This window comes from Lepidothrix coronata, unplaced genomic scaffold (assembly GCF_001604755.1).
Source record: "Lepidothrix coronata isolate B3197 unplaced genomic scaffold, Lepidothrix_coronata-1.0 Scaffold97, whole genome shotgun sequence".
Lineage (NCBI taxonomy): Eukaryota > Metazoa > Chordata > Aves > Passeriformes > Pipridae > Lepidothrix > Lepidothrix coronata.
The window spans coordinates 231,155-253,955 of NW_016690277.1; the positions used below are offsets into that span (position 1 = coordinate 231,155).

Consider the following 22,801-nt stretch of genomic DNA (forward strand, 5'->3'; position numbering starts at 1 on the left):
CTCAGTTATGATAGCACTTGCGTGCAACAGATGACTTGGTGAGCAGCAGTGACATTTGTTTTCCTGTGAATTTGGGAAGCTCGCAGAAGAGCAAAGACCTGTGGTTCTGACACGGTTCCCCCAACATTTTGGATCTAGAAAAAAGCAATACCTTTAATTACTGTAAAGAATTATCTTCCCGGTCCGACTTGATTTGTTTTGAAAATATTTTGACTGTCTATTTCACAATAGCAAAGCAAAGTAAAAAAGTCTTTATCTGTTTTTAATTCATCCTTGTAGTTTTCCTGCTGTAGGGGGGAGTTCCTGACCTCCCTGGAGGCTGTCTTCCTCCCGGGCAGTGACCCAGTCGTGTTTTCCTCTTAGTTCTAGAGCAAGTGTTTTGTCGAGGAACAAAATGAAGGGAGTAAATCAGAAATCTCCACTTCTCACACCCAGGTATCATCACACCAACCTCAACAGAATGTATTGGTTTGGGGTTCTCATATCTCTTTCATTTGCCTGCAGTATTGTTTTCACAGATGTAAGAGTTTATTTCTTTTAACTGTTTTGAAGGCTAATATCAAGTTAAGCTGAAATAAGATCTGAAGCAAATCTGGGGGTAAGGGTAGTCTGGTTGCTGCAGTAAAGGCTGGGCAATTAGACATTTATTGTGCTGCTGGCTTCCTGCTAGCCTTGGCATTCATCTCCCTCTGCCACCATTTCCTTCCTGCCAAGGGCTAAAGACATTGCGTGTTACACCAGTGCAAAGCCCAGAATATACAGCCCTGTGAACACGGTGATTACTAAATGTCTGTAGTTTTGCTCAGACTCTGAGATCTATGGGACTGATTTCCCCACTGTGGATTTAGTGCTGCAGAAGCAGCAGCATTTCTCAAGTGCTGTGGTTGCATCCTGGAAGGAGAGTAGGGTGAAAGATAACAGCATTTCTGTTTCAGTCAGAGCAAAGTAATGGGGTGAGATCAGGCTGGCTAGAATTTTTCTGTCTCTCTGACCTTGTCCATGCTGAGGAGCAGCAGCTCTGGCTGGCCTCTGCAGCAGGGCTTTCCTCGGCTCTGGCCCTGGGATACAGCTCCCCAAAACTTTGCTCAGGATGAACAGATTCTGTGCCCCATCTGAACCTCTGCTCAAATCATCTGTGCCTTGAGCAAAATGGGAAAGCAGCTGAGAAGTGCAGGGGCTGTGCTGTGGGCTTCCAGGGAAGGAGGAGGGACCCAGCTGTGGATGTAAGCAGAGAGAGAGCTTGCTTAACACTCAAGGGAGAAGAGAGTGGAAACAGGGGAACCTGTGGTCATGCCTGGTTTTTAAAGTTTTATTGCTCTTGCTAACTCCGAGCAAGTTGTAATTCAAAAATTACAACTCAGATCCCTGAATGATTAGATTTAAAGTAATGGATTTAGGATTTTATTTTTCTGGTTTCCTGGTTATCTGAAGCACGCAAAAGCCACGGGGTAAATTTCATTTGACTGCTTGCAAGAGCAAGCAGCTTTTTTCTCTTGCCCTGTTTTCCTACAGCAGCCTTGAATCCTTATGGAGTTCTTTGAAAACCAACAGCAGAAGATTATTAGCTAATGCTAACAGGTAATCAGAAGTGTGAGTGGTGTCTTGGCAACAGTGGAATAATGTGAGATGAGTATCTTAGTGCTGCAAGGTATCTATTTAAGTGGGGGGAGTTGATAACACAGGTCCTGCTTAAGGGCACCTGTGGATTATACAGACTGAGCTGTGAACACCTCCAGTCATGGATAAATTTCCAGTATTAAAAATCCTGTTATGGAGGAGTTTGAAGCTTACTCGGTTTCCCCTGCACTATAATTGCCTCCTGGGAAGGAAGCCTTTAACTTTTATCCTCAGAAAGTAGTATGTTGGTAATGTAGGTATAAGGGATCCTAATTTGGTTTTTACATATGTTTAGTGCATATTCATTGTTCCCACTTTATTGTTATAATAACAGAAATCCAATATCTTTTGTATGTGATTTATTAACAAGATCTTGCATTTTTGCCACTCATTTTTAAAGCTAGTTTAAATTCTCCCCTAAGTTTAATTTGACAGAAATGCTCCCAGAATTCTGCATTACCCCTGTATAATTGGCTACATTATATTTCCTCATTAACTAAAATGATGACATCCAGAATTCAACGTGTTACCTGCCCTGCTTGCCTCGGTGTCATGGCAATCTCATCTCCGTGCAGCACTGGTCCCTGAGCATCGCTCGTAGCCATGGCAACACGGGGTGACAGGAGTCCACGCTGGCCCGTGCTGGGGATGTGCAGCTCACTCCTGCAGTGGTTATTATTTTTAAGGGTGCTACTGCAGTCTACAGCACTGGTCTAGCACGTGGATTTTACCATGTGATAATGAACGTACACGGTTGTAACTTGACCAGTTCTGAAACAAAGGGTTGAGTAAGATAAGAGAAATGAAATGAAAGTGCTAATAAATTAGGGGCAAAGTCTAGGCTCACTTAACTCATAAGAGTTCTAATATATTTAATTTAGCAAGTTGTCTGCTTTCCTGAGCTAAATTACATGAAGACACTTGACAATTTATTTGAAGATGTCTGAGCACTGGACACCCAAATTAATGTCTGTATTTTATTTTGTGTTTTCCTTTTTGAGATTCATCAGACTCTGAAACCAGTCATGAGGGGAAAGGAAAAAAGACACAAACCAAGCACCAAAAAACCTGAAACCACAACTCCTTGTTTCAGTGATGACCTAAGCTTCCCCACACAGATTTCCAATGATGAAATAGGACCTATTACAACTTCTCTCTGTTCACTGTATTGAAGCCTGTTGTGGTTTGCTGAATACTCAAGGGAGAGTCCACGTGAGTTCTGTTTGAGAAGGAGTTCATGGCAGAGATGTACCAGAGACCAGCCAACATTAAACTGTAAGACCTGGACATGCTACAGCAATGGCTGCAAAGGGGACAGATTTGTAGTAACACAAGCACAGTGTTTTGGGGCACAATGAAGAGGTGACCAATCCTCATTTCTGTTGGCATCAATGGGATACGAGGTTATGAGGCAATTTACAGAGCTGAGTTAGTGGGAATCTTATCTGGAAAAGGATTTATGTATTAAGCCCAAAAGGTGGAATATGATATACCCTATAGAAAAATAAACCAACCCAGTGACTTCAGTGGGAAATGATCTCTGTGTGGATTTGATGTGCCTAATGGAATTGAGCAGTTTCCAGGCTGTGCCCGAGCTTGTTGACCGACTAATAAAAAATCAACTGCAGTGGGTGTCTGTGAGCGAGCACCCCTCTGTCTGCATGGGGGGCTGTGAGCTTCCTGCTGGGAGCTTTCAGGACCCAGTAATGTCCATCAGCTCTGCCCTACCTCCTGAGAGAGTGGCGGGACAGCGCGGGCTGCGGCAGAGGCAGGGCAGAGCCCGCTGATACCGGAGGTAATTGACTTCTGCATCCACCACTAAACCTGCTGCTTCTCTGGAAACTGAGCTCCCAATTCCATTGCATGCTTTCCAAGCTCTTCAGCACCAACCGAAGTCTGATCCCTGCAGAATTTCTAGAAACTGTGATTCAAAAGGAGTGGTGCAGTATCCTCAGGGATTTTTGATCTGTGCCCTGTTCTGAATGATTCTGCAGCTCCTTTTTATCCTTCACAGAACTGGAAGAGATTATTTTTGGTTTATTCACCTCCACATCACGCAGAAGACTAGAACAAGTTGGTTCTGCCCTCACTGCCTCAAACTTGTACCCTGGCACAGCTCATCACTAAGTTTCATGGCAATTTTGTGCTGTTTACTTTTTATTTATGTTCTACAATAGTCTTCAGAGAGTCAGCTTGATACTTAATTTTAAAAAAAAGACTTTGTAATAGACTAAAACACTGATGGGAATTTATTTTGTTTTGTGTTGTTAATTCTTGGGTTTAGGAAAAATAATGACATATTTAGATGTGTTGGTTGATTCAGCAGCAAATCATAAAGCTTAATCATCAAGACTCTTTAATACCAAAGAACTGTTTTCTGAATTATTTTTTCTTTTGTAGTTTATTTTGCTCGTTTGTTTGTTTGTTTGTTTTTTAGTTATGCTGCTAGCTAATCCTAATGCTGAGATTATTATACCCACAACAATTAAATCTGCATCCACTTTTTGTATTAAATCTGTTACTTAGAAAAGCAAATGAATTCAGATGAATTTTTTCTTGATCTGTGCTCCAATACTAGTACCAAGATGAGGAGCTGGGCAGGGAACCTTCCAGAATAAGTACACATCTCTGCTCAAGAATGAGCAATTATTTAAAAAAAAAAAAGTTTGACTAAACCGTGGCTGAACAGTTTAGGAAAAGGAGGAGAGTTAGGAGTTAGAAGCACGGAGCTATGGCTGGAAGCATTCCTGGAATGTGCCTTGCACCAGCTCCAGGGCTGGTGGCTTGGTGGGCAAGGTGCTGAACTGCACCCCCAGGGAGATGTGGTAGAGAGAGTTTTTCTCTTGGGAGAAGGAAGGAACTGATTTTGGCAGCTCTTTGTTGGTGGGAGATATTGGGAAAACACTTGGAACTTTGCAGAGCTGTCCCAGTGATCGAGCTTCACAAAGGTATGGGGTGTGATTGCTACTTCAGGGCTCAGAAAAATGTGAGGTATGTCACTACAGACAATTACAGTCCCACCCCACTACAAACACAGTAATGTGGTTTGATATGATACGTTATGTTTATAATTAGAAATGTCAGAGAAAAGACACAGAGGATATGGACAAGTAATATGGACGTGTCGTGCTGAGTAATGTATGTGCACTAAGTATTTTTCATTGTCTTTTAGTGTTACTTACAATCTTTTTAAATCTCTCTATCTCCCTTCCCTCCCTACCCCTATAGGCAAGCAGGTGTATTTCAGAGGGGTTTGAAGGAGATGCTTTGGCAACCTGTTTTTTTGAAGGACATTGATGGTGAAAATGAGAACTTGGGAGAGGGACGAGTCATGGAAGAAGGTGTCCAGAGGTATAACTCAGAAGGAGGTAAGCCTTGAAATGTATATAAGGACCACATGAGTCCCAGTATTCAAAGCAACAACTTCCAGTTTTCATTTTCAGTTCACAGCTGAAGTATTTGAATCATAAGACTAGTCTGTGTCCTCTTGCTTTTGCACTACACAGAGCATGAAGCTGAGCCTGTGGGGCAGAAGGAGACAGTCATATCCTGTGAGGTGGCCAGAGGCAGCAAACCTCTCCTGGGTTTTGGCTGAGCTGGACTGAAAGGCTTGGAGGGATGCAGATCAAGACCGGGCGGGGAAGGGCTGGAGTGATGGGGACATGGATGGGTCATGTAGGAGAGAAGTTGTGTGGTAGAGAAGGGGAACAGGCAGTTGGAAAACACACTGAGTTGATGGTTTGTGTGCATCCCCTACCATGGTGGGAGCAGGAGGGGTGTGCTGGGGTTGAGTAAGCAAGTGGCAGTTAAGAAAACCAATACAAACCTTCCACACCCGGTATTGACATGAAAATGGGTAGCAGTGTGTTAAAGAGTCATCATTCTTCAGGATCCCTGCTGAAGAAAGCAGCCAATGGATTCCTTGCCTGCAGTGCAACTGCAAGGGGAGCACAGACCCTGCTGTGCTGAGCCCTTCTGTCTGCCAGAGCACTGTTTCTCCTCCCTAAGCGGATAACTTATGTGAGCAACCACATGTGACACAACGTGAACTATATTTGCAAATAATACTGTGGTTATGTTGCTTTCAGGAACTCTTTTAATGCTTCAGTTTAAGAATTGATCAGTACTCAGTGATGCTTGAGCACTCAAATGCCACAAAAGAGTCAGGAAATACTGTGAATGTGGCTACACAAAATTCTTTAGTTTTATGACTTAAAGGACTATTAATTCATTCTATGTGTTTAGATGTACTTTTTTATTTCCCATCTGCAACAGCAGTATTTTTTTTTCCAAACATGCTGCATTTCCAGAGCTTGTTACGAAAACACAGACTCTCCTTTATCTGCACAGAACTCCCCACTTCCCGTCACTTCCTAGATTTGAGTGAAATACCAGCCTCATATGAAGAGAAAAAAGACCACACAAGACCACATGTGTTTACTTTGGGCTGATTATTCACATGTTAGGAGCAGCCAAGATAGGAGAGTGTTTTCCCTTAAGTTCTAAAAGCATTATTCCATCAAAACAATGGTTGTCTTTGCTTTAACAAAATTTGTTGAAGAAGGGATGATGTCTCCCCACTGAGATATAAATGCCTGCATTTGAAAAACATATCCTCTCTGGTTTCTTTTATCATTTGCAAGTAAGCCACCCCTGCCTAGAGTAGGCATTTCTGTGTTGCGCTGTTTCTTTTCTTTGGTATCGCTTTTAAAAAAATAATTCAGGAAGTTAACTTTGATTCCTTTGATCAATCTTATTGCACTGTTGATGCTGCTCTTTCCCCTCTTTCTGTTCAACACATGGTACAGGGACAGTTTTCCATGGGGTGGAGTGGAACAGGGCAGTCATTTCCAGAGGGCTGCACGCTTTATCTGTTCAGTTTGATGCCACATGCACCCAGTGGGTGCAACTCACCTAATCTGCAGTGCAACTCACAGCACTGATCAGGGAAATGTCAGGAGGGCTTCTCCTCGGGCTTCTCCAAGTCTCTTGGAACTCTTTTTCAATGTCTTTCATGCAGGAGGTATGGGAGGGTTCAGGGGGCTGTTACATCAACCAAGGTCCTGGTAATGGAGGATTAGATTATTCAAGCTCCATCGGTTGTCCACTCAAGGCTGGATTACGAGTGTTTGTGTTAAATGAAAGAAATGAAGTTTTTTCTAACAGCTCAGAAGAAAGAAATCCTGTCCTGTTAAAGCTGACGTGACCCTGCATTGCTTACAGCCCTACATTATGCATTTAGGGGCTCCTTCTCTGCACGCTCACAGCTGTGGCTCTGAGGACTAATACCAAAATGCAGAAATACAGGAAAAGATTTCAGCTCATTTTCAGGAATAATCTTAAATTCTTACATCCAGACCTTACAGGAACCAAAGGCAAATTGCAGATAGGTTCATATTTTGAGACTGGGAGTTCAGCCTCAGGCTTGAGAAATCGCAGCTTCCTGCTTTCTCTCCTTTGCCTTGCGGAATCCCTCCCTTTGGAGAGGATGCATGTGCTGTTGCTGATTCTTTTGTATACTTTCTGTCTTCTTTACTATACACCTGGGGTTCATCCTATTGATGCTCTTTACACTCCAGATTGCTATTTTGGGCCTTACGTTGTGATTCCAAAGCAGACTTTTGGAATAAGAATACAAATAGCTGTTCTGAGTATTTTATGCTCTAAAAGTAATACAGTCAACAGATGCCAAGATGTAATGGATCAAACTGAAGTGCTGTCTTTGTTGCTTCATCTTGAAAGGGGTCTGCTGTAGAAAACTGCAGTGATGAAATCTAGCTGCATTTGCAACCCCATGAAGATTCAGGTCAACAGGGTTGAGAGCCAAAATTAATGGAGTGTGATGTTTGCTGTAACAGCTACAGTAAATGTGAGAGTTTCTCAACTAAAACTCAAAGGGAGTGTTACAAAAGCACATGATTCCTAGTGTCTGATGTACAAAAGCCTGAGGGCCTTGACTATCAGAGGGAAAGAGAGCTTAACATCTGGTATCCATGTGAAAGTGAAAATCCAGCATGTGCTGAAGGTCACAGTGACCTGAGATGCTGTGCTGACATGGTTGTGAAGCAGGATAGGCTACTTCTTACTTTGCAAACAAATTTTGCCTGACTGGAAAAAATAAGAATGAAGAGAAATGAGGGTTGTTCCTCTCAGGCCTTGCAAATGCTTTTGCTTCAGCTGGGCTGGATGTGTGCCACTGTGATAACACTCTCTTTCCCTTTCATCTCTGCTCTACACCTGTTTCTGGGAGAGGAGAGTGAACCTCCCTCTGCATGTGATGGGAGGATGGGATATCACTGTGACACTTGGGTTGTAGCCTTTATTGTATGCTGTTGTGAATTGTTTTTGTAGTAAATGCCATGATGAACTCCCTCTCTTTTTTCAATCTCTTTTGAACACTGTGTCCTCAAAAGCAGTGTTTGAACTTAATATGAAGTACTCCTTATATCCTGGCAGGTACTTTAATCTCAGGGCAGAAAACCAGACGCAGACTGTGCAGGAGGGCAGACCAGTACCTTGCTCTGTATTAGTGGCTGTATTCCTAACACTAACTAAAATCCTGCTGGATTCAGTGGGAGCTTTGGGCATGTATCTGAGGCAGAACTTGCATTACTAAATGTTGGCATCTTTACCATTTCTTGATGTATGAAAATTAAAACCGCAACACTGTGGTTTAGTAGGTCTAGGCTACAGCTGTCTCCTTGATTTCAGAGTCTGTGGTTTCCCCAGTGCTTAAATTTTTGTCTGTTCATTTTTCTTCTCAAATTTTTCGAAGTGTGGTCAACTTTGAGACTTGTTACACCTCTGAGTCTGTGCAAGCGAAGTCACTGGGTGTTGGATTCCAAATTTTGGATATGAGAAAAGAAACTGTTAGGTTTAAACAGAAAACCTTGAGTCACAGAAGCTGGGGAAAAAACTCTGTTTAAAGGACAGACCAGATGTCACTTGTTTGGAATGCTCTGCCAAGGAACAGGGAGATTGCTCTGTTGTTATCAGACCTCTGCATAAACCTCACCTTTTGCATGTGTATACTCTCTAACCTGTTGCATATGTGTATCCAATACCTGTCCCCCCTGGTAAAATCCCCCAAGTTAAAGTGGGTTTTTCCCATAAGGTAATTCCTAAGATCCAAAAGTTTGTAATTTAGGATTTCCCCTTTACCTCATCTCTGGAAACTGAATATGCAAGAATGAATATGCAAGCCCCCTGTTGAATATGTAAACCGTGAGCCCTTTAAATATGAAGTTGTGAACTCAAATTCCAGTTCCTGCCTCCAAATTGAGATCGTGATAGCTTTACTGACTCACTACGAATGTCGCCACATCGTGGGAGCAAAGACCCTTCTAATATTTAGGAGTTTACCGGCTAATAGATTGGCTGGAACAAGACAAGCAGCTCCTCTTGTTGCGGTAGCGAGTGCACGGAACAGAACTGAAGAAAACGGAAAAGGCACGCACAAGATTTTGGCCTCAGGAGCGGGACTTCTGACGGAGCTGTCCATGAACGGGTGTGTGAACCTTGCCCTGGTTATTTACTGAGAAAGCCTCCTGCTCCCCTGTTCTCCTGGGCTTCCAAATATCATCTTCAAAAAAGGTCCAAGCAAAACGACCGAACCATGCTGGGCTTCTAGGCAGTCAGCAGAACTGAGGAGCAGGAAGAGATTAACAGGAGTGAGACACGAACTTGCTTAAGTGGCAGCAGGTAGTGTGCAGCTGCTCCTAGTGAAGAAGGCAGCAGAGTCCCAACTGACATGAATCCATCCTTACAAAATGTTTCCTGGCATGAGGAATGAATGCATGCTTTCCTGTTTGATCTCTGGTTATGTTTAACTGGATAGCTGGATGTTTATCAGCGTCTCTGTGAGCTTTCTGCCGAATGGTGGGCAAGCATCTCTTTACTTTCCCAATGATCTTATGATCTATAGACAGGTAAGGGTTCAAGTCCATCACCTGGATGTTTTGTCCCCTTTATTTCTTATGCTTCTCAATTTCTGGCATATGCTGAATTTTTCAATTAATGAAAAATCTTAAAATTAACAAAAAAAAAAAGAAAACTGAGAAGAGATCTTCATGCTGTGTGCAGAAGAATTTTTCAAAACCCCTCTAAATATTGATTCATATCCCTTCATCTACAATTTGTTTGTTAGAAGCCTTCACTAATGTAAATCAAAGTGCTAATTCCAAGAGTCAGAAGCAGTTCAGAGAGGATGAATGGATCTACATAAGGCACCTTTTTGTAGCTGGGAAAGCAAGCACTGTCTCTTTGCTGAACAAACAGAATTGTGTGTTTGGATTTGTCAGTGAATTTCTTCTAAACACTGCTGATGAAATTTAAAGGTTCTTGATTTATTTTTGAGGGCATCTAAAATTTAATATGTTGCTTACTGTTTTAAATCTAAATAGAAGCAAATAATGTTGAACACAGTTTATTGCATATAGTGCAGCTGAATCTATCATTTGACTCTGAGAGCAAAGCAAGCTTTGAATTTATTTTGTTTTTAAAGGTATTGCATCCATCAGGTAATTATATTTGGAAAAAAAAACCAAAGGAAAAAGAAAAGAAAACTAATTTCCAAATCAAACATCCCTATATCCTCCATGTCACATCAAAGGAAAAAGGTAAGGTAATATGAAGTATAAGTTTCATTTTATTGCACAGAAATATATATTGGTAAAATAACTTTGTAACCTATCTTAGCTACAGAAAAGAGAATTGAGGCTGTGATGATTTCAGACTCAGATTGTCATATCAGCCACTGAAAAGTCTATATTTTTTACATGTAATTTCTTGTTACTGCTATCATGAGTTCCCTGTTTCCACTCTATTTGTTTCCAGTCATTCTGAGCTTTCTGAAATTCACTTTAGAGGTCAAAAAGAAATGCCTATCCAAAACTCCAAGACTCCCACGACACAAGCCTTACAGTAAATACTAAATTTACTGTAAACTGTTATTACAGATATCATTGAGGTTTTCTGTTGCTTGTCATGTCCAGGATCAGAAACCAATTTGCCTTACAGATCTTTGTTATGTGGTTGGAGAGCAATTGCACACTCCAGATACGGCTTCTGGGAAATCTCTTGCCACTGCTAGAGTTGAGGGCCTGAGATGGTCATCTCAGCTGTGAGATGCTTCTGAACCCTGCATTTGCTGATACTGATTAAATTTTTTTTTTGCTGCTCTGAGTGCAGGGAAGGCCTGAGAAACTTCAAGTTTCAAGAATAGGGATCTGCTATGAGGGTTAAATAAAATTTGAATTAAAGCAAACTAAACTCTGCAGTTGGAGAGAAGGCTGATGCATTCATCTTCTAGACCTATATTTGCATGTTTTCCCCAGTGAAGACTGTAAGGTAGCAAGGAAGAGCTGTAGCCTTTTACTAAGTTTTTTTACAGTTAATAACAGGTCAGACCATTACTTCCATTTGGTATCCAGATGGTAACACAGTTTATTATGGATGACACTAAGGAAATTACCATCTTCCTCTAGAAATTGCTTGTGTCAAGTTTATAAAAAATGTCATCTATTTCTGCAGTGTGAAAAATAAGGAGGAGTGATGAAAAATGACACTGAACCTTGAGCTGTGTGAGAATGGCTCAGGTGCCAGCCCAGCCATTGTGCTCACAGGCACAGTGGTCATTACCTTTTCAGGTAGAGATCTGCCAGTCTGTTACTCTGCTGTACCTTCCAGCACAAATATCAGATTAATTTCACAAATGGGTGAACTGATGAGGCACAGAAATGTTATGAGCACATAGTAAAGCTCATAAATTCCGCACTGTAAGTAGGCTTGCCAGCCCGTGCCTTGTGTTGGGCTGCTACTCATTCCTACTCTGGGAATGAATGTGTGACTTGCTTGCTGCTTTTGAACTAGCTTTTATTCCAATATACTCACAAGCTTCACTGAAAGTTTGTTTTGAGTTGCACAGAATTTGTAAGGAGCAAGTGTTGAAGTTTGTTTTAGGAGAGACATTGCCACTAACTTTTAGGGGCTTTGAATCAGGTCCTGATGAGGTCCTGAGCATGGCAGGTCTTCAAGTGCAAGACCAGATCAAGGGCACAAACATCTATTGTGGAAAAAGCTTGTCTTCCTTTATGGTGCCAAACCCAACTCTTAATCTCTAATTTTACTTTAATTGAAATAATATATATGAGTGAAAAGTATCATATTTGCTGTTCTTTGCCGACTCGTGTCTCGAAGGTCTAAATCATAACTAAGTCCATATTTGCATGGCAAAACTCTCCTTCCTTTTTCTCCCTAGAAGTAAATTCCCAAATATTGCTTCCATTAAAGGCCCATGTCCAGGAAGAAAAAAACCAACTCCTCTTTTCTTCCTGATTCTCTTTGCATTTCTTTTCAGATTTTCAAATGATACCTCCAAAAATGCACATATTTGGGTACTCTTTAGAGTGATACTGTTAGCAGACACTTATCAAATAGGCTCAGCTTCCCATAGGAGCTAGCCCTTTAACAGTTATCTTGTGTCTTTTGTCTTATTAATTCACTAACTGGGAAAGGAAAGATAAATGCAGCATCAGACCATGGATTATGCCCATAATGAAGGGTTAGGCATATATTTTCCATGGAAGTCTGCAGAGTCATCTGGGTCTCTGAGGAGGTTTCATGTTTTCTTCATAATGGATTCTGTCTTTGTTCAGTTTTCTGACTGTCCTCACATTTTTATTTGGAGAAAGGGCTCACATTATATGATCCCTTAAGCCATGTTGTGAAGAATTCCTGCCCCATGGGATGCCTCAAGCCTCAAAGTTTGCGTCCTTTGGTGACGGAGGTTGCTGCCACAAAAGGCTCTCTAGGAGACAGGGACCTTGAGAAAAAATATCTAGCATCAACAACTATTTTGTGACCTTTTCATCATTGGAGTGCCTGGCTGTTGCTCTGCTTTATTGGTCTGAATATCTTCCAAAGGGGGAATGTGGAAGGTGGTAACAACAGCACGAGGATTATTCTTGAATGTTATAGCTTTGACTGGGACTGGTGCAAAGAAGGTGAAGAAGAGCACATGAGAGGCAATTGCTGAAAGCATGAGTGCCATTTCAGGTGAAATTTCAAAGTGAATTTTAAGGGAAAATTCTCTGAAGTTTGAGGAAAAAAAATTGATTTGAAAGGAAGACAGAAACATCAAAAAAGAAATAGCTAGTAAGTTTAACTCTAAAAAAATAAATTACTTCAAATTAAGCAAGCTTTTTGATGTGATCAATGGCTTTACAATGTAATTTGCAGCAAATATAATTTTGAAACACAAAACTAAAAGTTCCAATTTTCAATGTCTTGTTTTTAGACAAAAATATAGTTTCTACAGGGTACAGCTTGAGAAAGCTGACTTATGACATCAGTAAGCGAGTGGCATATGTTTTTCAGGTGGTTATTCCCCAGTGTCTTCCTATCCCTCCTCTTCATGTCTATAGAAGGCTCAGGGATTCCTTCCAGGCCTTTTTAAAATTAAACTGTTTTTCAGAATCATGGGCTAACAGATGGAGAAGAGATGTTGTCATCAGCTAGCCAAAGTAAACACAGTTGCAAAGAGTTTTCAGCAATAGCTATGCAGAATTGTACAATTCAGTCATCTTTCAGTTAAACTTTGGGAGAATTGCATAAATCTATGGATGTACCTGAGAAGTGTTCCTGTGCTCCTGTGGGGTGCTTCAGTTTGTCTCGGTAATTTTGGACAGAGCTTCACCTACATGAAGAATGTGAGGTTTTGGAGCAAATAAGAGATTCTATTTGCACCTGCAGGTGCCAGCAGAAGAGCTGGTGTGCCCTTGCTCTGCTGGCTCACTGGTGGGAGCAGTGGGGTGTCAGTGCCTCTCAATCTGCCTTTGTGCCGAGGTGAGTGATGGCCTGCATGTGACTGATGAAAGAAGGCAGCAGGACAGGCTTTAGGTGGTCTTGTTCCCAGGACTAAGCAACTTCTGAGCTGGTTTCGTAGGGTTTCATGGGCACAGTGAAAGGATTTGAGCCAATTTGCATTGACCCAACAATGCTGGGCGCTTCCTCACCGTGCTGTGAGAGTCCTGCATAAACAGGTGTTGGTAAAACCTGACGTGTTGTCTTTAATTTTTCAAACACCAAATTTCCGGAGCTGAATGGGAGAGCAAATATCACATGAAGCTGAGAAGTAAAAATTTTCCCAAATTAACTAAAAAATCCAGACACTTGCTCTGGGTTATGCTCTAACCTACCAGTTGATATGCTCTTGTTGCCTACTCAGTAATTTGTCGGGAACAGGGAAGAGGAATTCAGACTTGGCAAGCTCGTGCTGCAGACAGATTTTGTCAGATGAAATCCCAGTAGACTTTAGTCCAACATCAACAGCTCCTGAGCTATCACATGGGAATGTGCAGGGAGATAAAACCAACATCCTAAAGGGTGGATCCTCTATTTTAAGGTGCAGAGAAGGGAATCTGGCTAATGTAACTTTTTCCTTTCTTTGTGCAGTTGTTCAGAGAAATGATGGAAAATGCTGGTTCCAAACACAGATACAATTCTGTCTCTTCTTGAATTCTTCACTATATCTAAAGTTGCTTAACTTTTCTCTCTTGCCCTTTCCTACATGTGAAGAGAAGTTAATCCTATCTGCCTTTACCTCAGAGGGATTGTGAGGGCAGAGTTTGGAAAAGAATTTGCTGTCTATGCAAACAATCCACAAGTGACTGCAGGGGAAAAAAAACCACCCAGACCTACCGTTGGGAAACTCCAGCACCAGTCTACTGCTTTCTGGAAGTGGAGTGTTCTGTTACATAAACATCCTTGAAGCTTTGCAGAAGGGGTGACATTCACATGTGGGGCCTGACTAATTGGGCTTTGTGTGTGAAGAACGGGGATGGAGAGGATAAGGAAATGAAATCCCTAAGGTGCAAGCTGGGCCTCCTTCTTCCCATGGCCTGTACTGTTGCTTACGTGTTGAAAAGGGGTCTCAGAGCCTCTTGTACCACTGAGCTGGGAACTCTGTGGGCCCTGCAACCCAGACTGCATCCTAACTCTGCCTTCCCCAGCCATCTGGGAGGTGTCCTGCTCAGCCCAGCAGCCAGTTACAGCAGCCTCCAGCAGTCACTCGGAAAGCATCACTGCCCAGAAATTGCTAATGTCCCTTCATACCAAAATCTACGTTGACTCAGTGGCCCTGGTCTACCCAGGCACAAACACCATGCAGAGAGAATGTAACAAACAGTGGGAGAAGGGGGCCATGAACTTCAGCAGCTCCAAGTCTCTTCCTGGAGGAGTCTGCACCATTCCACTGATTATATAGGGAATCCAGATCCCATATTTGCTGCTTTGATGGCTAAAGTTAGGTAGCACCAACACCCTTCCATCCAAAACACACTCGAGACTCAGGGCTCAGTTTTCCTCAGTCCCACGCCTTGTGGTAAAGTGGAGCTGCAACACAAGTTTAAAGTCACCACTTTGTTTTGCACAAACTTTTTAAAGCTTTGTCACTAATCCTGACGAAAGAAAATAACCTGTTTCCCATCTCTTCAGTGAAGACTATGTTTAGCAGGCATGTAAATAACTTGATAGTGTCTACTACAAAATTCACATATATATTTTTCTATATGACAAACACAGAATAATGGTTTGCAGGTTTTCCATTCTGTGTAGCAGCTCTCTAGGTAACAGGTCAGATTTAGCAATTGGGACGTGAAAGGAATGGATTCACAAGCTGAAAGAGGCAGTGCTAAACTGGTTAGGAAAGAGTAAATTCTGAATTCCCAACTCTTTTTCTTTTCACAGCTGTTAAGAGTTCAGTGGGTTGAACTGCAATCCTTCAAGTTCATCTGTTGACTCCAACACAAAACTATTATAAACTGTGCCTCTAAAACACGTGATGAAACATTTCTTGAGAGCTATTTATTCCAACTGCAGCAGAGGAAAGTTTTCAGAACACCCGGCATTTGGTAGAGGAAAGGTCTCTTGAGCTTTGCAAAAGGAGGAATTATTTGCATACCAACGTAAGTTGCTTTTTGATTATTTTTTTCCTGTATCATTGAACAAAATAATACCTCTAACTTTCCCCCACCATGATCAAGTAGCACAAAACTATATTTAAGTGCCTAGCAGGGTATTTCTATTTAGTTTTCTTTCTTTAATTATGTGGATTGGGTGTTTTATAATTCAGCTTAGAACTCAAGATAATTTAATATTATGTGTTTTCTTTAATATTTTCTGTATCTTAATAAGAGTTCATGCACTTACAATAGTAATGCAGAGGTATGACAGATTGTGAACTTCAATCAGGTATGGGGTTTGCAAGCTTACAAATTACAAGTAGCAAAGAAGAGTTGGGGGCAATCTTTTTTCAATTTTCTTTTACATCTTTGCTCTGAAGTTTGATCTTATATATCCATGCACATTCTCCTCCAGGCTTTAGCTGTGGTAAAACACTTTCCATGCTGAAGATGGACCATGCAAATGTGACCCAAGCCATGCTTGATGCTGAATCCCGCAGCACAGAGAAGAACAACAGCAACGAGTATTTTTACATTCTGATTGTCATGTCTTTCTATGGGATCTTCCTGATAGGGATAATGCTTGGCTACATGAAATCCAAAAGAAAAGAGAAGTCATCCAATTTGCTTCTGCTCTACAAAGATGAGGAGAGAGAATGGGGGGAAGCTGTAAAGCCTCTACCAACCGTGGCGGGGCTGAAATCTGTCCAGATCCCCATGATGCTGAACATGCTGCAGGAGAGCATGGTGCCATCCCTGTCCTGTGCCATCTGCTCCATGGAAGGCAGCAGCGTGAGCTCCGAATCCTCCTCCCCAGATGTGCACTTCACCATCCAGGAGGAAGTGCTGGATACTGAACTAGGGGAAGTGTCAGAAACACTCCTCAACGAGAGCAGCGAGGGGTCTGTGGAAAACATCCATAAGAACTCCTAGCACTTGCAGGGTTCCCTTGATCTGCTGCCAAAGCGTGAGTGGAGCTCCCACTAAGAACTTGTGGCTCTACTTTTATGCTCTCCAATGAACTCTGAACAGGTATCTGTGCCCCTGGGCCAGAGGCGCTCCCAAGAGCTGGCAGGACAAGGAAGCAGTGGTACCCAACCCCAAAGTGTAACTTGCACATAATTGGGTTGCTTAATTTTAATTTTTCCATTATTATTTCTGACTATGAGAGCTAAGAACAAGGAGAATGTAGATGTTTTTTCTAACGAGGTAATTATTACTGGCATGTCTCTGCATATTTCAGATTTCTGTAAATATCTGGGAAATGTTTAGGGAAGTTACCCTAATGCAAGTGCCTGGTTCTTAAAGGCTATGGATAATGCTCATTCACACAAAACTGTGATAGACTAGAAGTACTTTTACTGTGTTTTTCTTATGACAAACCACAGCCAACAGCAGATATGCTCAATGAGGCCTCAAAAGCTGAAGACTTGTTGATGTTGTACTTGAAGGGAGATTGCATCATATCTGGAGACTGACTTTAGGCACAGAAAGAGTGAAAGACAAAGGAGAAAAAAAAAAAGGCACCAAATTTCTAGGCAGTTTGTAAAGCCCAATTTCAGATCCATGCCATTTATATCTGTCTTTGTTTAAGTTATAACTGTACTGGCTGGGTCAGGTTCCCCACCTTCTGCTGCAATTCAGCCTGTGATGAGTTACTACTAGGAAAAGTGGTTTTGTTTTTTGCTTTTGTATTTTTTTTAAAGACATTTGGTCACTAAAGGCAAAGATCTGTAAGATAAAGAAGATGCTAAAAGATCTTTGTTACAGGCTGTAAGGTGTAGAAAGGCTTGAACAAATGCTGCTCTGTTATGCCCCCTTGAAAAATAGGTGGAATTCCAGATACAATTTAACCTAGTAAGGGTGTATTCCTGGTCCCACTGAAGTCATCAGCTGAGTCAGGGACAGGCACAAGATTTTGTGCTTCTCTGTTGGAGGTAAATTCTCCATTTGAGGTCAGTAAAACTGTACTCATTTACATCATTAAAGAATCTAGACTTTCTGCTCTGTTTAAGCCAGTGTAGGTAAACATTGCATTACATCTTTTTTTTAATCAGCTTGCATGTGACACATGCATTTCTATAAAGCTATTAGCAACCAGGTTTTAAAACCACCACAAACTACACCCCCCCCCTCGTTTAATGGTACTGTGACATTTTTCAACTGCTCATGAAATTTGCTACTAAATTATTGCACTTTTAAAAGAAGTTAAAAAAATAATAAAAATAAAAAATAATATTTCAATCATACCTTATATTTTATAATAACTTATTACAGTGTTTTGATTAGCTTTAAAGCATGAGGGCTGAAGAGCCTGAATCTAAAGCATTGCACAGCAAAATATTTGCAAAACGTCTCCACGTATTTCCTGCACTAAAACAGCTCTGTGATTTATCCACTGGCATTAGAGCTGGAGAGACAGCTTGGAAAATGGCAGAAATGAACTGAAGCTGGAATCTGCTGTGCTCCTGCTGTTGGGAAGGGCCAAGCCTGTGTTGGGCTCAGAGGGTTAATGTGATGCAGGATGCCGAGGGATCAGGGATCGCTGTCTCTCACTAACCACAGCAGAACAAAGGCTCTATTGTGCTCACAAAGGGCCTGATTCGGGCCAGACTGAAGGCAGTGGGAGTTTTTCCATCTACTTCACTGAACTTTGGATCAGACCATATAAAGCTTTTTGGTAGATTTACTCTAAAAGGGGCTGTTTTAAGTTTGAAAGAAGCCAAATTAAGTTTGGCACTTTGCCTGGAATCACTTGAATCCTGAAACTTTCCAAATGAGACTGACATGCGCGAGTTGTCACATTTTCCATTGCTTTCTCCTTCGTCCTTTACTTTTGATATAAATGTATTTGTATCTGTAAAAAACTGATGTATATAATTCCTAACATTGAGTTGTATATAATTGTCTCATGTATTTAAAGTTTATTATTATGTTTCTACTGGCACTAATTTTATTTAAATAAAGAAACACTTTTCCTGGAAAAGTCTCCATGTTTGTTCACTACATCAAATAGATTTCCAGTAACGAGACTGGGCACAGTTTGTACAGGATCCTTTTCTTAGCCTCTTTTTGAAACGATTCCTTGTGTTTTATAGTACATTGCTGAGCCAGGTGCTCCAGATCTGCCTTCAGTACCTGTTGGCTCATCAGGGCACCAGGCAGCACGCTCAGGTCCCCAGTGTGTGCAGGCAGAGCCACAGGGACACCCTCCTGCAAGGAAGCTGGGGGTGCTGGTGAGCCACTGGGGAGGCTGGCAAAGCTGATCAGCTGCTATGGAAACCTGCATTGCTTATTCAGCCTCTGGAAAAAAGTGCATTTTGAGGTTTTTGGATTTAGATTTGCATTGTAGCAAATTGTGTGGGCTGGCATTGAGCTTACAGGCAAGTATCTGACACAGATCTCTGGTCCCACTGGATTTCCACTCCTTGGCCATGGTATGTAGCTGGCTTTGCCGCAAGCTTTAACCCTGGGTCTCATTGCTGCTTTGTCATTTCCAGCATTACATATAGGGGATGTTTTGGGATTTTGTGTCCCAATGCAGAGGGTGAATGTTTAGAGGCAACTTTGCACTTCCTTAAATCTGTCAGGCTATGTACAGGGTTGCCAGCACTAGCTAAGACCTGCTTGTGTGGGTTGTTTGAGGTTGTTTCAAAAATCAGATTGCTATAAAGTTATATCTGCTTGCTTTCCCACAAAACCTGCTCCGCTGTGCTCTGCTTTCTTCACTCACTCTCTATTAAATAATTCTGGGTCCTGATCACAAGCTCCTGTGGAGCTAAAGCTACCCATCAGCAAGACTGTGTTTCCCTCCAGCAATGTAATCTCCTGGGACACCCTCAGTGTCCTGGAATAGCGGGTCAGTCAGTAATTGCATCTTCCACATTTACCCATGCCGCTGTCTCAGTGCTTCAGTGTTTCCATTGCCACAATAATGAATCAAGAGTCTTCTGACAGCACTGGTGATAAGAAGGAAAAACAGAACAAAATGTAAATTACAGCTCTGCTTTATGGATCAAAAAGCTTGCTTATTCCAGTGGTTTCTTGCATTAAATTGAGCTGCTATGAGGGAAACACTGTGTGTTTTGGGGTCTGTTTACACTTGAAGTGAGGTAGTAAGCACGAAAATGTGGCCATTTTCTTGCAGACTGACAGAGCTATCCTTGGCCTGAGGGGTTTCAGAAAGCATGTGGATAGTTTTGTATATACTTGCATTTGTCTTTGTCCAAATTCATACTTTGATGGCAGCAGGGAAAAAAAAAGCAAAAATATGTTTTAGTCATTAGAGTTAATTGCATGTGAAGTGAATGCAATGATGCCTTGCAGACAGTCCAGTGACTGAAGATTGTCAGGTATCCATTACACCAAAATAAAAGAACCATTGTTAATTTTCAAAAGCTACAGATAGAAGGAAGAAAATTTCCCCCATTAATCTTATTTCAAAATCTTTTTGACTGCTAAGGAATAAAAGGTAATAATATTTTTTTTCCAAATTGAATGACGTTTCCAGTGTGCTTCAGTAACTGAGTTAAAGCAGATTCAGAGCTAATATATCTTGGCTTGAAGGCAATGATAATTGACCATAATTTGACTGAATGGAGATGATTTATTTTTTTACAAATGCATCCGTTCTTAGAAGAACACAGTAGTTAGGCTCCCGTTTCTTGGCAGTGCTGTACCTCACATGTTTGCTGGAATAGTTAACAAATACCCCCTTTGATAGAAGAGGAAAAGAAGGTCACATGTGGCATGTGTACATGGTCTGGCTCCAGGACCTACTTTAAACAAAAGTGCCAGCTCTCAAACCACATTGGGATCTGTGGTAGTAGCTGTCCTAAATCCTACCAGTGGATCATGTACAGATGCACCTGTGAGGTTACTCATTCAACAGACTGAACCTGCTGAATAACTGAAGTGGAAATGCAGAACTTGTCTCTGCCTCGGGCACAGGATCTCCCAAGCTCTCACAGCACTGCTGTGCTCTGCCAGGGAAAGAGTTAACCAGAGAAAGAAGGTTAATGAGAGAATCCACTTTCCTGGGACCAGAGCACAGGTCACAGATGGTGGTAAGTAAGGCCAGGAGCCTCATGTGTTACAACTCATCACAAAACTTCTCTCCCCAGCTTGGCTCTCTCACAGTGGGTTCCCCTGGATCTGTCCCCTTCTCAGAAAATGCCCACACTTACCCAAATAATCAAATCAATTCTCAAAGAGCTATTTTTTTTCTATGCACTGATCATATTTGACTCCTTGTATTTGTTGATTTGGTTTTATATTCTTTCCATTTTCACATGCTTCTGCAGTTCCTACTACACACAGCCAAAAATAGATGCAGGATGAGCCACCTTCTTAGTGCATTGACACTTCTGTAACCAGCTCAACTAGGCAAGAAAATAAAAAATAATAGAAAATCAATGAGCACCAGAGTTTTTCAAAGCTTAATTTCGTTTTGCTTTATTTTGGGTAGGGTTCTAGTTTGTATTAGGCCAGGTTAGACTGAAGCTTTTGCCACCTAAAAAAAGTGACTAAAAGAAGGATAATAAAGGCTATTGAATGGTGCATTACAGGCAGTGTTCCCAGCTCTCTCCCCTGGTAATCTGTTTTACTGTCTTGTGCTTCACTTGATTATCAGATGATGCCACATACATTGCTGTCTGTGTGAATATGATGTGTTGCTGACAGGCATGAAATGGCCACGAATCTCAGATGAAAGATATGGTATAAATACAAAGCATTTGCCCACTTAGGAACAACAAACATTTTTGCCCTCCTTAATACTATCAGATGTGAGAGTAGCCACTGGCAACAAATGCCAATTGCTAGCACTTGGCTACCACGGGAATATTTCAGCTTATCCCTCCTCAGGTCAGTGGGAGCCCTGTAACAGGACCTTTTTGCTTGGCTGAGAGCTGGTGAGCAGGGCACTCATTCTGGGATATGGGAGACTAAATTCAGTTCTCCCTTCACCTGCAGGTTCGCTGTGGCACTCTGGAAAATTACTTGCTTTGGCTAAGATTCTAATTTATAAAGATCACATCTTCACTGTGTAAGGCTAATGTGAGAATAACCATGCTGAGAATTTCAGAGTGCTGAGCTCTGAGGGGAAGTGAGAAAAGGCAGATGAGTTGTTTATACTTGGAGAAGGAACCACGATATTAAAGAACTTCCTCCAGTGTGAACTCCAGCTGTTTAGATGGGACCAGCATGTGACGCCTCCAGTGCCTGCAGCTTATCTGGAGCAAGCCTGCTGTGGGGCTGGTCCCCAGCCTAGCCCTCCCAGGGACAGCTGTGTCTCATCCCAGCAATGAAAACATCAGCTGAATAGTGCAGGAGAGAGGATGTGAGACAGGCAAGTGATTTTGAATTCTACCCTAGACAGTCAACAAAAGACCAGTCCTTTCCTTCTCTTCAGGAGGAAATGTAAACTGTGCACCTCTAAGGATGTCTACAGCCCTTCTCTTTCCTCAGAACACGGTAAACTGATCAAGCAAGGTTTCCTGTAAGAGACAAGAGAGGAAGAGACAAACTGCTGCTGCTACTATTTTTTATCAATAGGTATGGAGCAATACTGCAGCAGACAGACTGCCCTTGAAAATTACACAGACAAGCCCCAGTGGTGTCTCTTTCAAAGCCTTAATGGAACACCCATTCCATCATTTTCCTGATGCTACAGAATGACCCGCTTCTATTGCTGATCCTGTCAGCAACAGCAGGCCACTGAGTGTCAGTAATTGCTTTCCAGCCTGCTAGCACTGTGCTGCGGCCACACTGGGAAGCAGGGAACACTTTTGGCACTTGTAGAAGCATGGAGCAGTGCTGAGACTGCTGAAAGCCCAATCACCACTGGGACAGTTCTCCAGATGTGACTTTGCATACACAGCACTGTATGAGAGCACTGGGGAAATTCTGGGGATGGGCACACATCGTGTGCGTGGGTGTTAATTTTCATCAGCTGCACAGGATTTTACACCAAAGGATGCTGTTGACTTTGGTTAGAAGGGTGAGTATTATCTAAGAAATGACAGTGAGGCCCATGGGTCATCACCCATGATGGTAGCACCTACCCATATTTACCAAGGAACTGCTCGTTGTGCCTCCACCAAAGGAAACAGCAGCAAGAACTCTGTCACATTCTGTTGCTCGGGATATATTTGCTCAGTGTTAAACATAATTAACTTCAGTCATATATAATTAGCTGCTCCTTGGCCAGGATGTGTATCTCA

At 41.9% G+C, this 22,801-nt stretch overlaps 1 protein-coding gene across 1 annotated transcript; it reads left to right on the forward strand.

Annotated features, from left to right (window-relative positions):
- The first annotated feature begins 15,494 nt into the window (after positions 1–15,494).
- KCNE4 (potassium voltage-gated channel subfamily E regulatory subunit 4) lies at positions 15,495–18,551 on the forward strand. The gene is made up of 2 exons (XM_017822276.1): positions 15,495–15,581; positions 15,994–18,551. Exon 2 carries the CDS (start codon positions 16,020–16,022, stop codon positions 16,509–16,511), a length of 492 nt encoding a protein of 163 aa, XP_017677765.1. The 5' UTR covers positions 15,495–15,581; positions 15,994–16,019; the 3' UTR covers positions 16,512–18,551.
- Positions 18,552–22,801: the final 4,250 nt, after the last annotated feature.

Bases quoted from the DNA above. Each gene is read 5' to 3' on its own strand.
- KCNE4 (XM_017822276.1), top strand. From the start codon at position 16,020: ATGCTGAAGATGGACCATGCAAATGTGACCCAAGCCATGCTTGATGCT.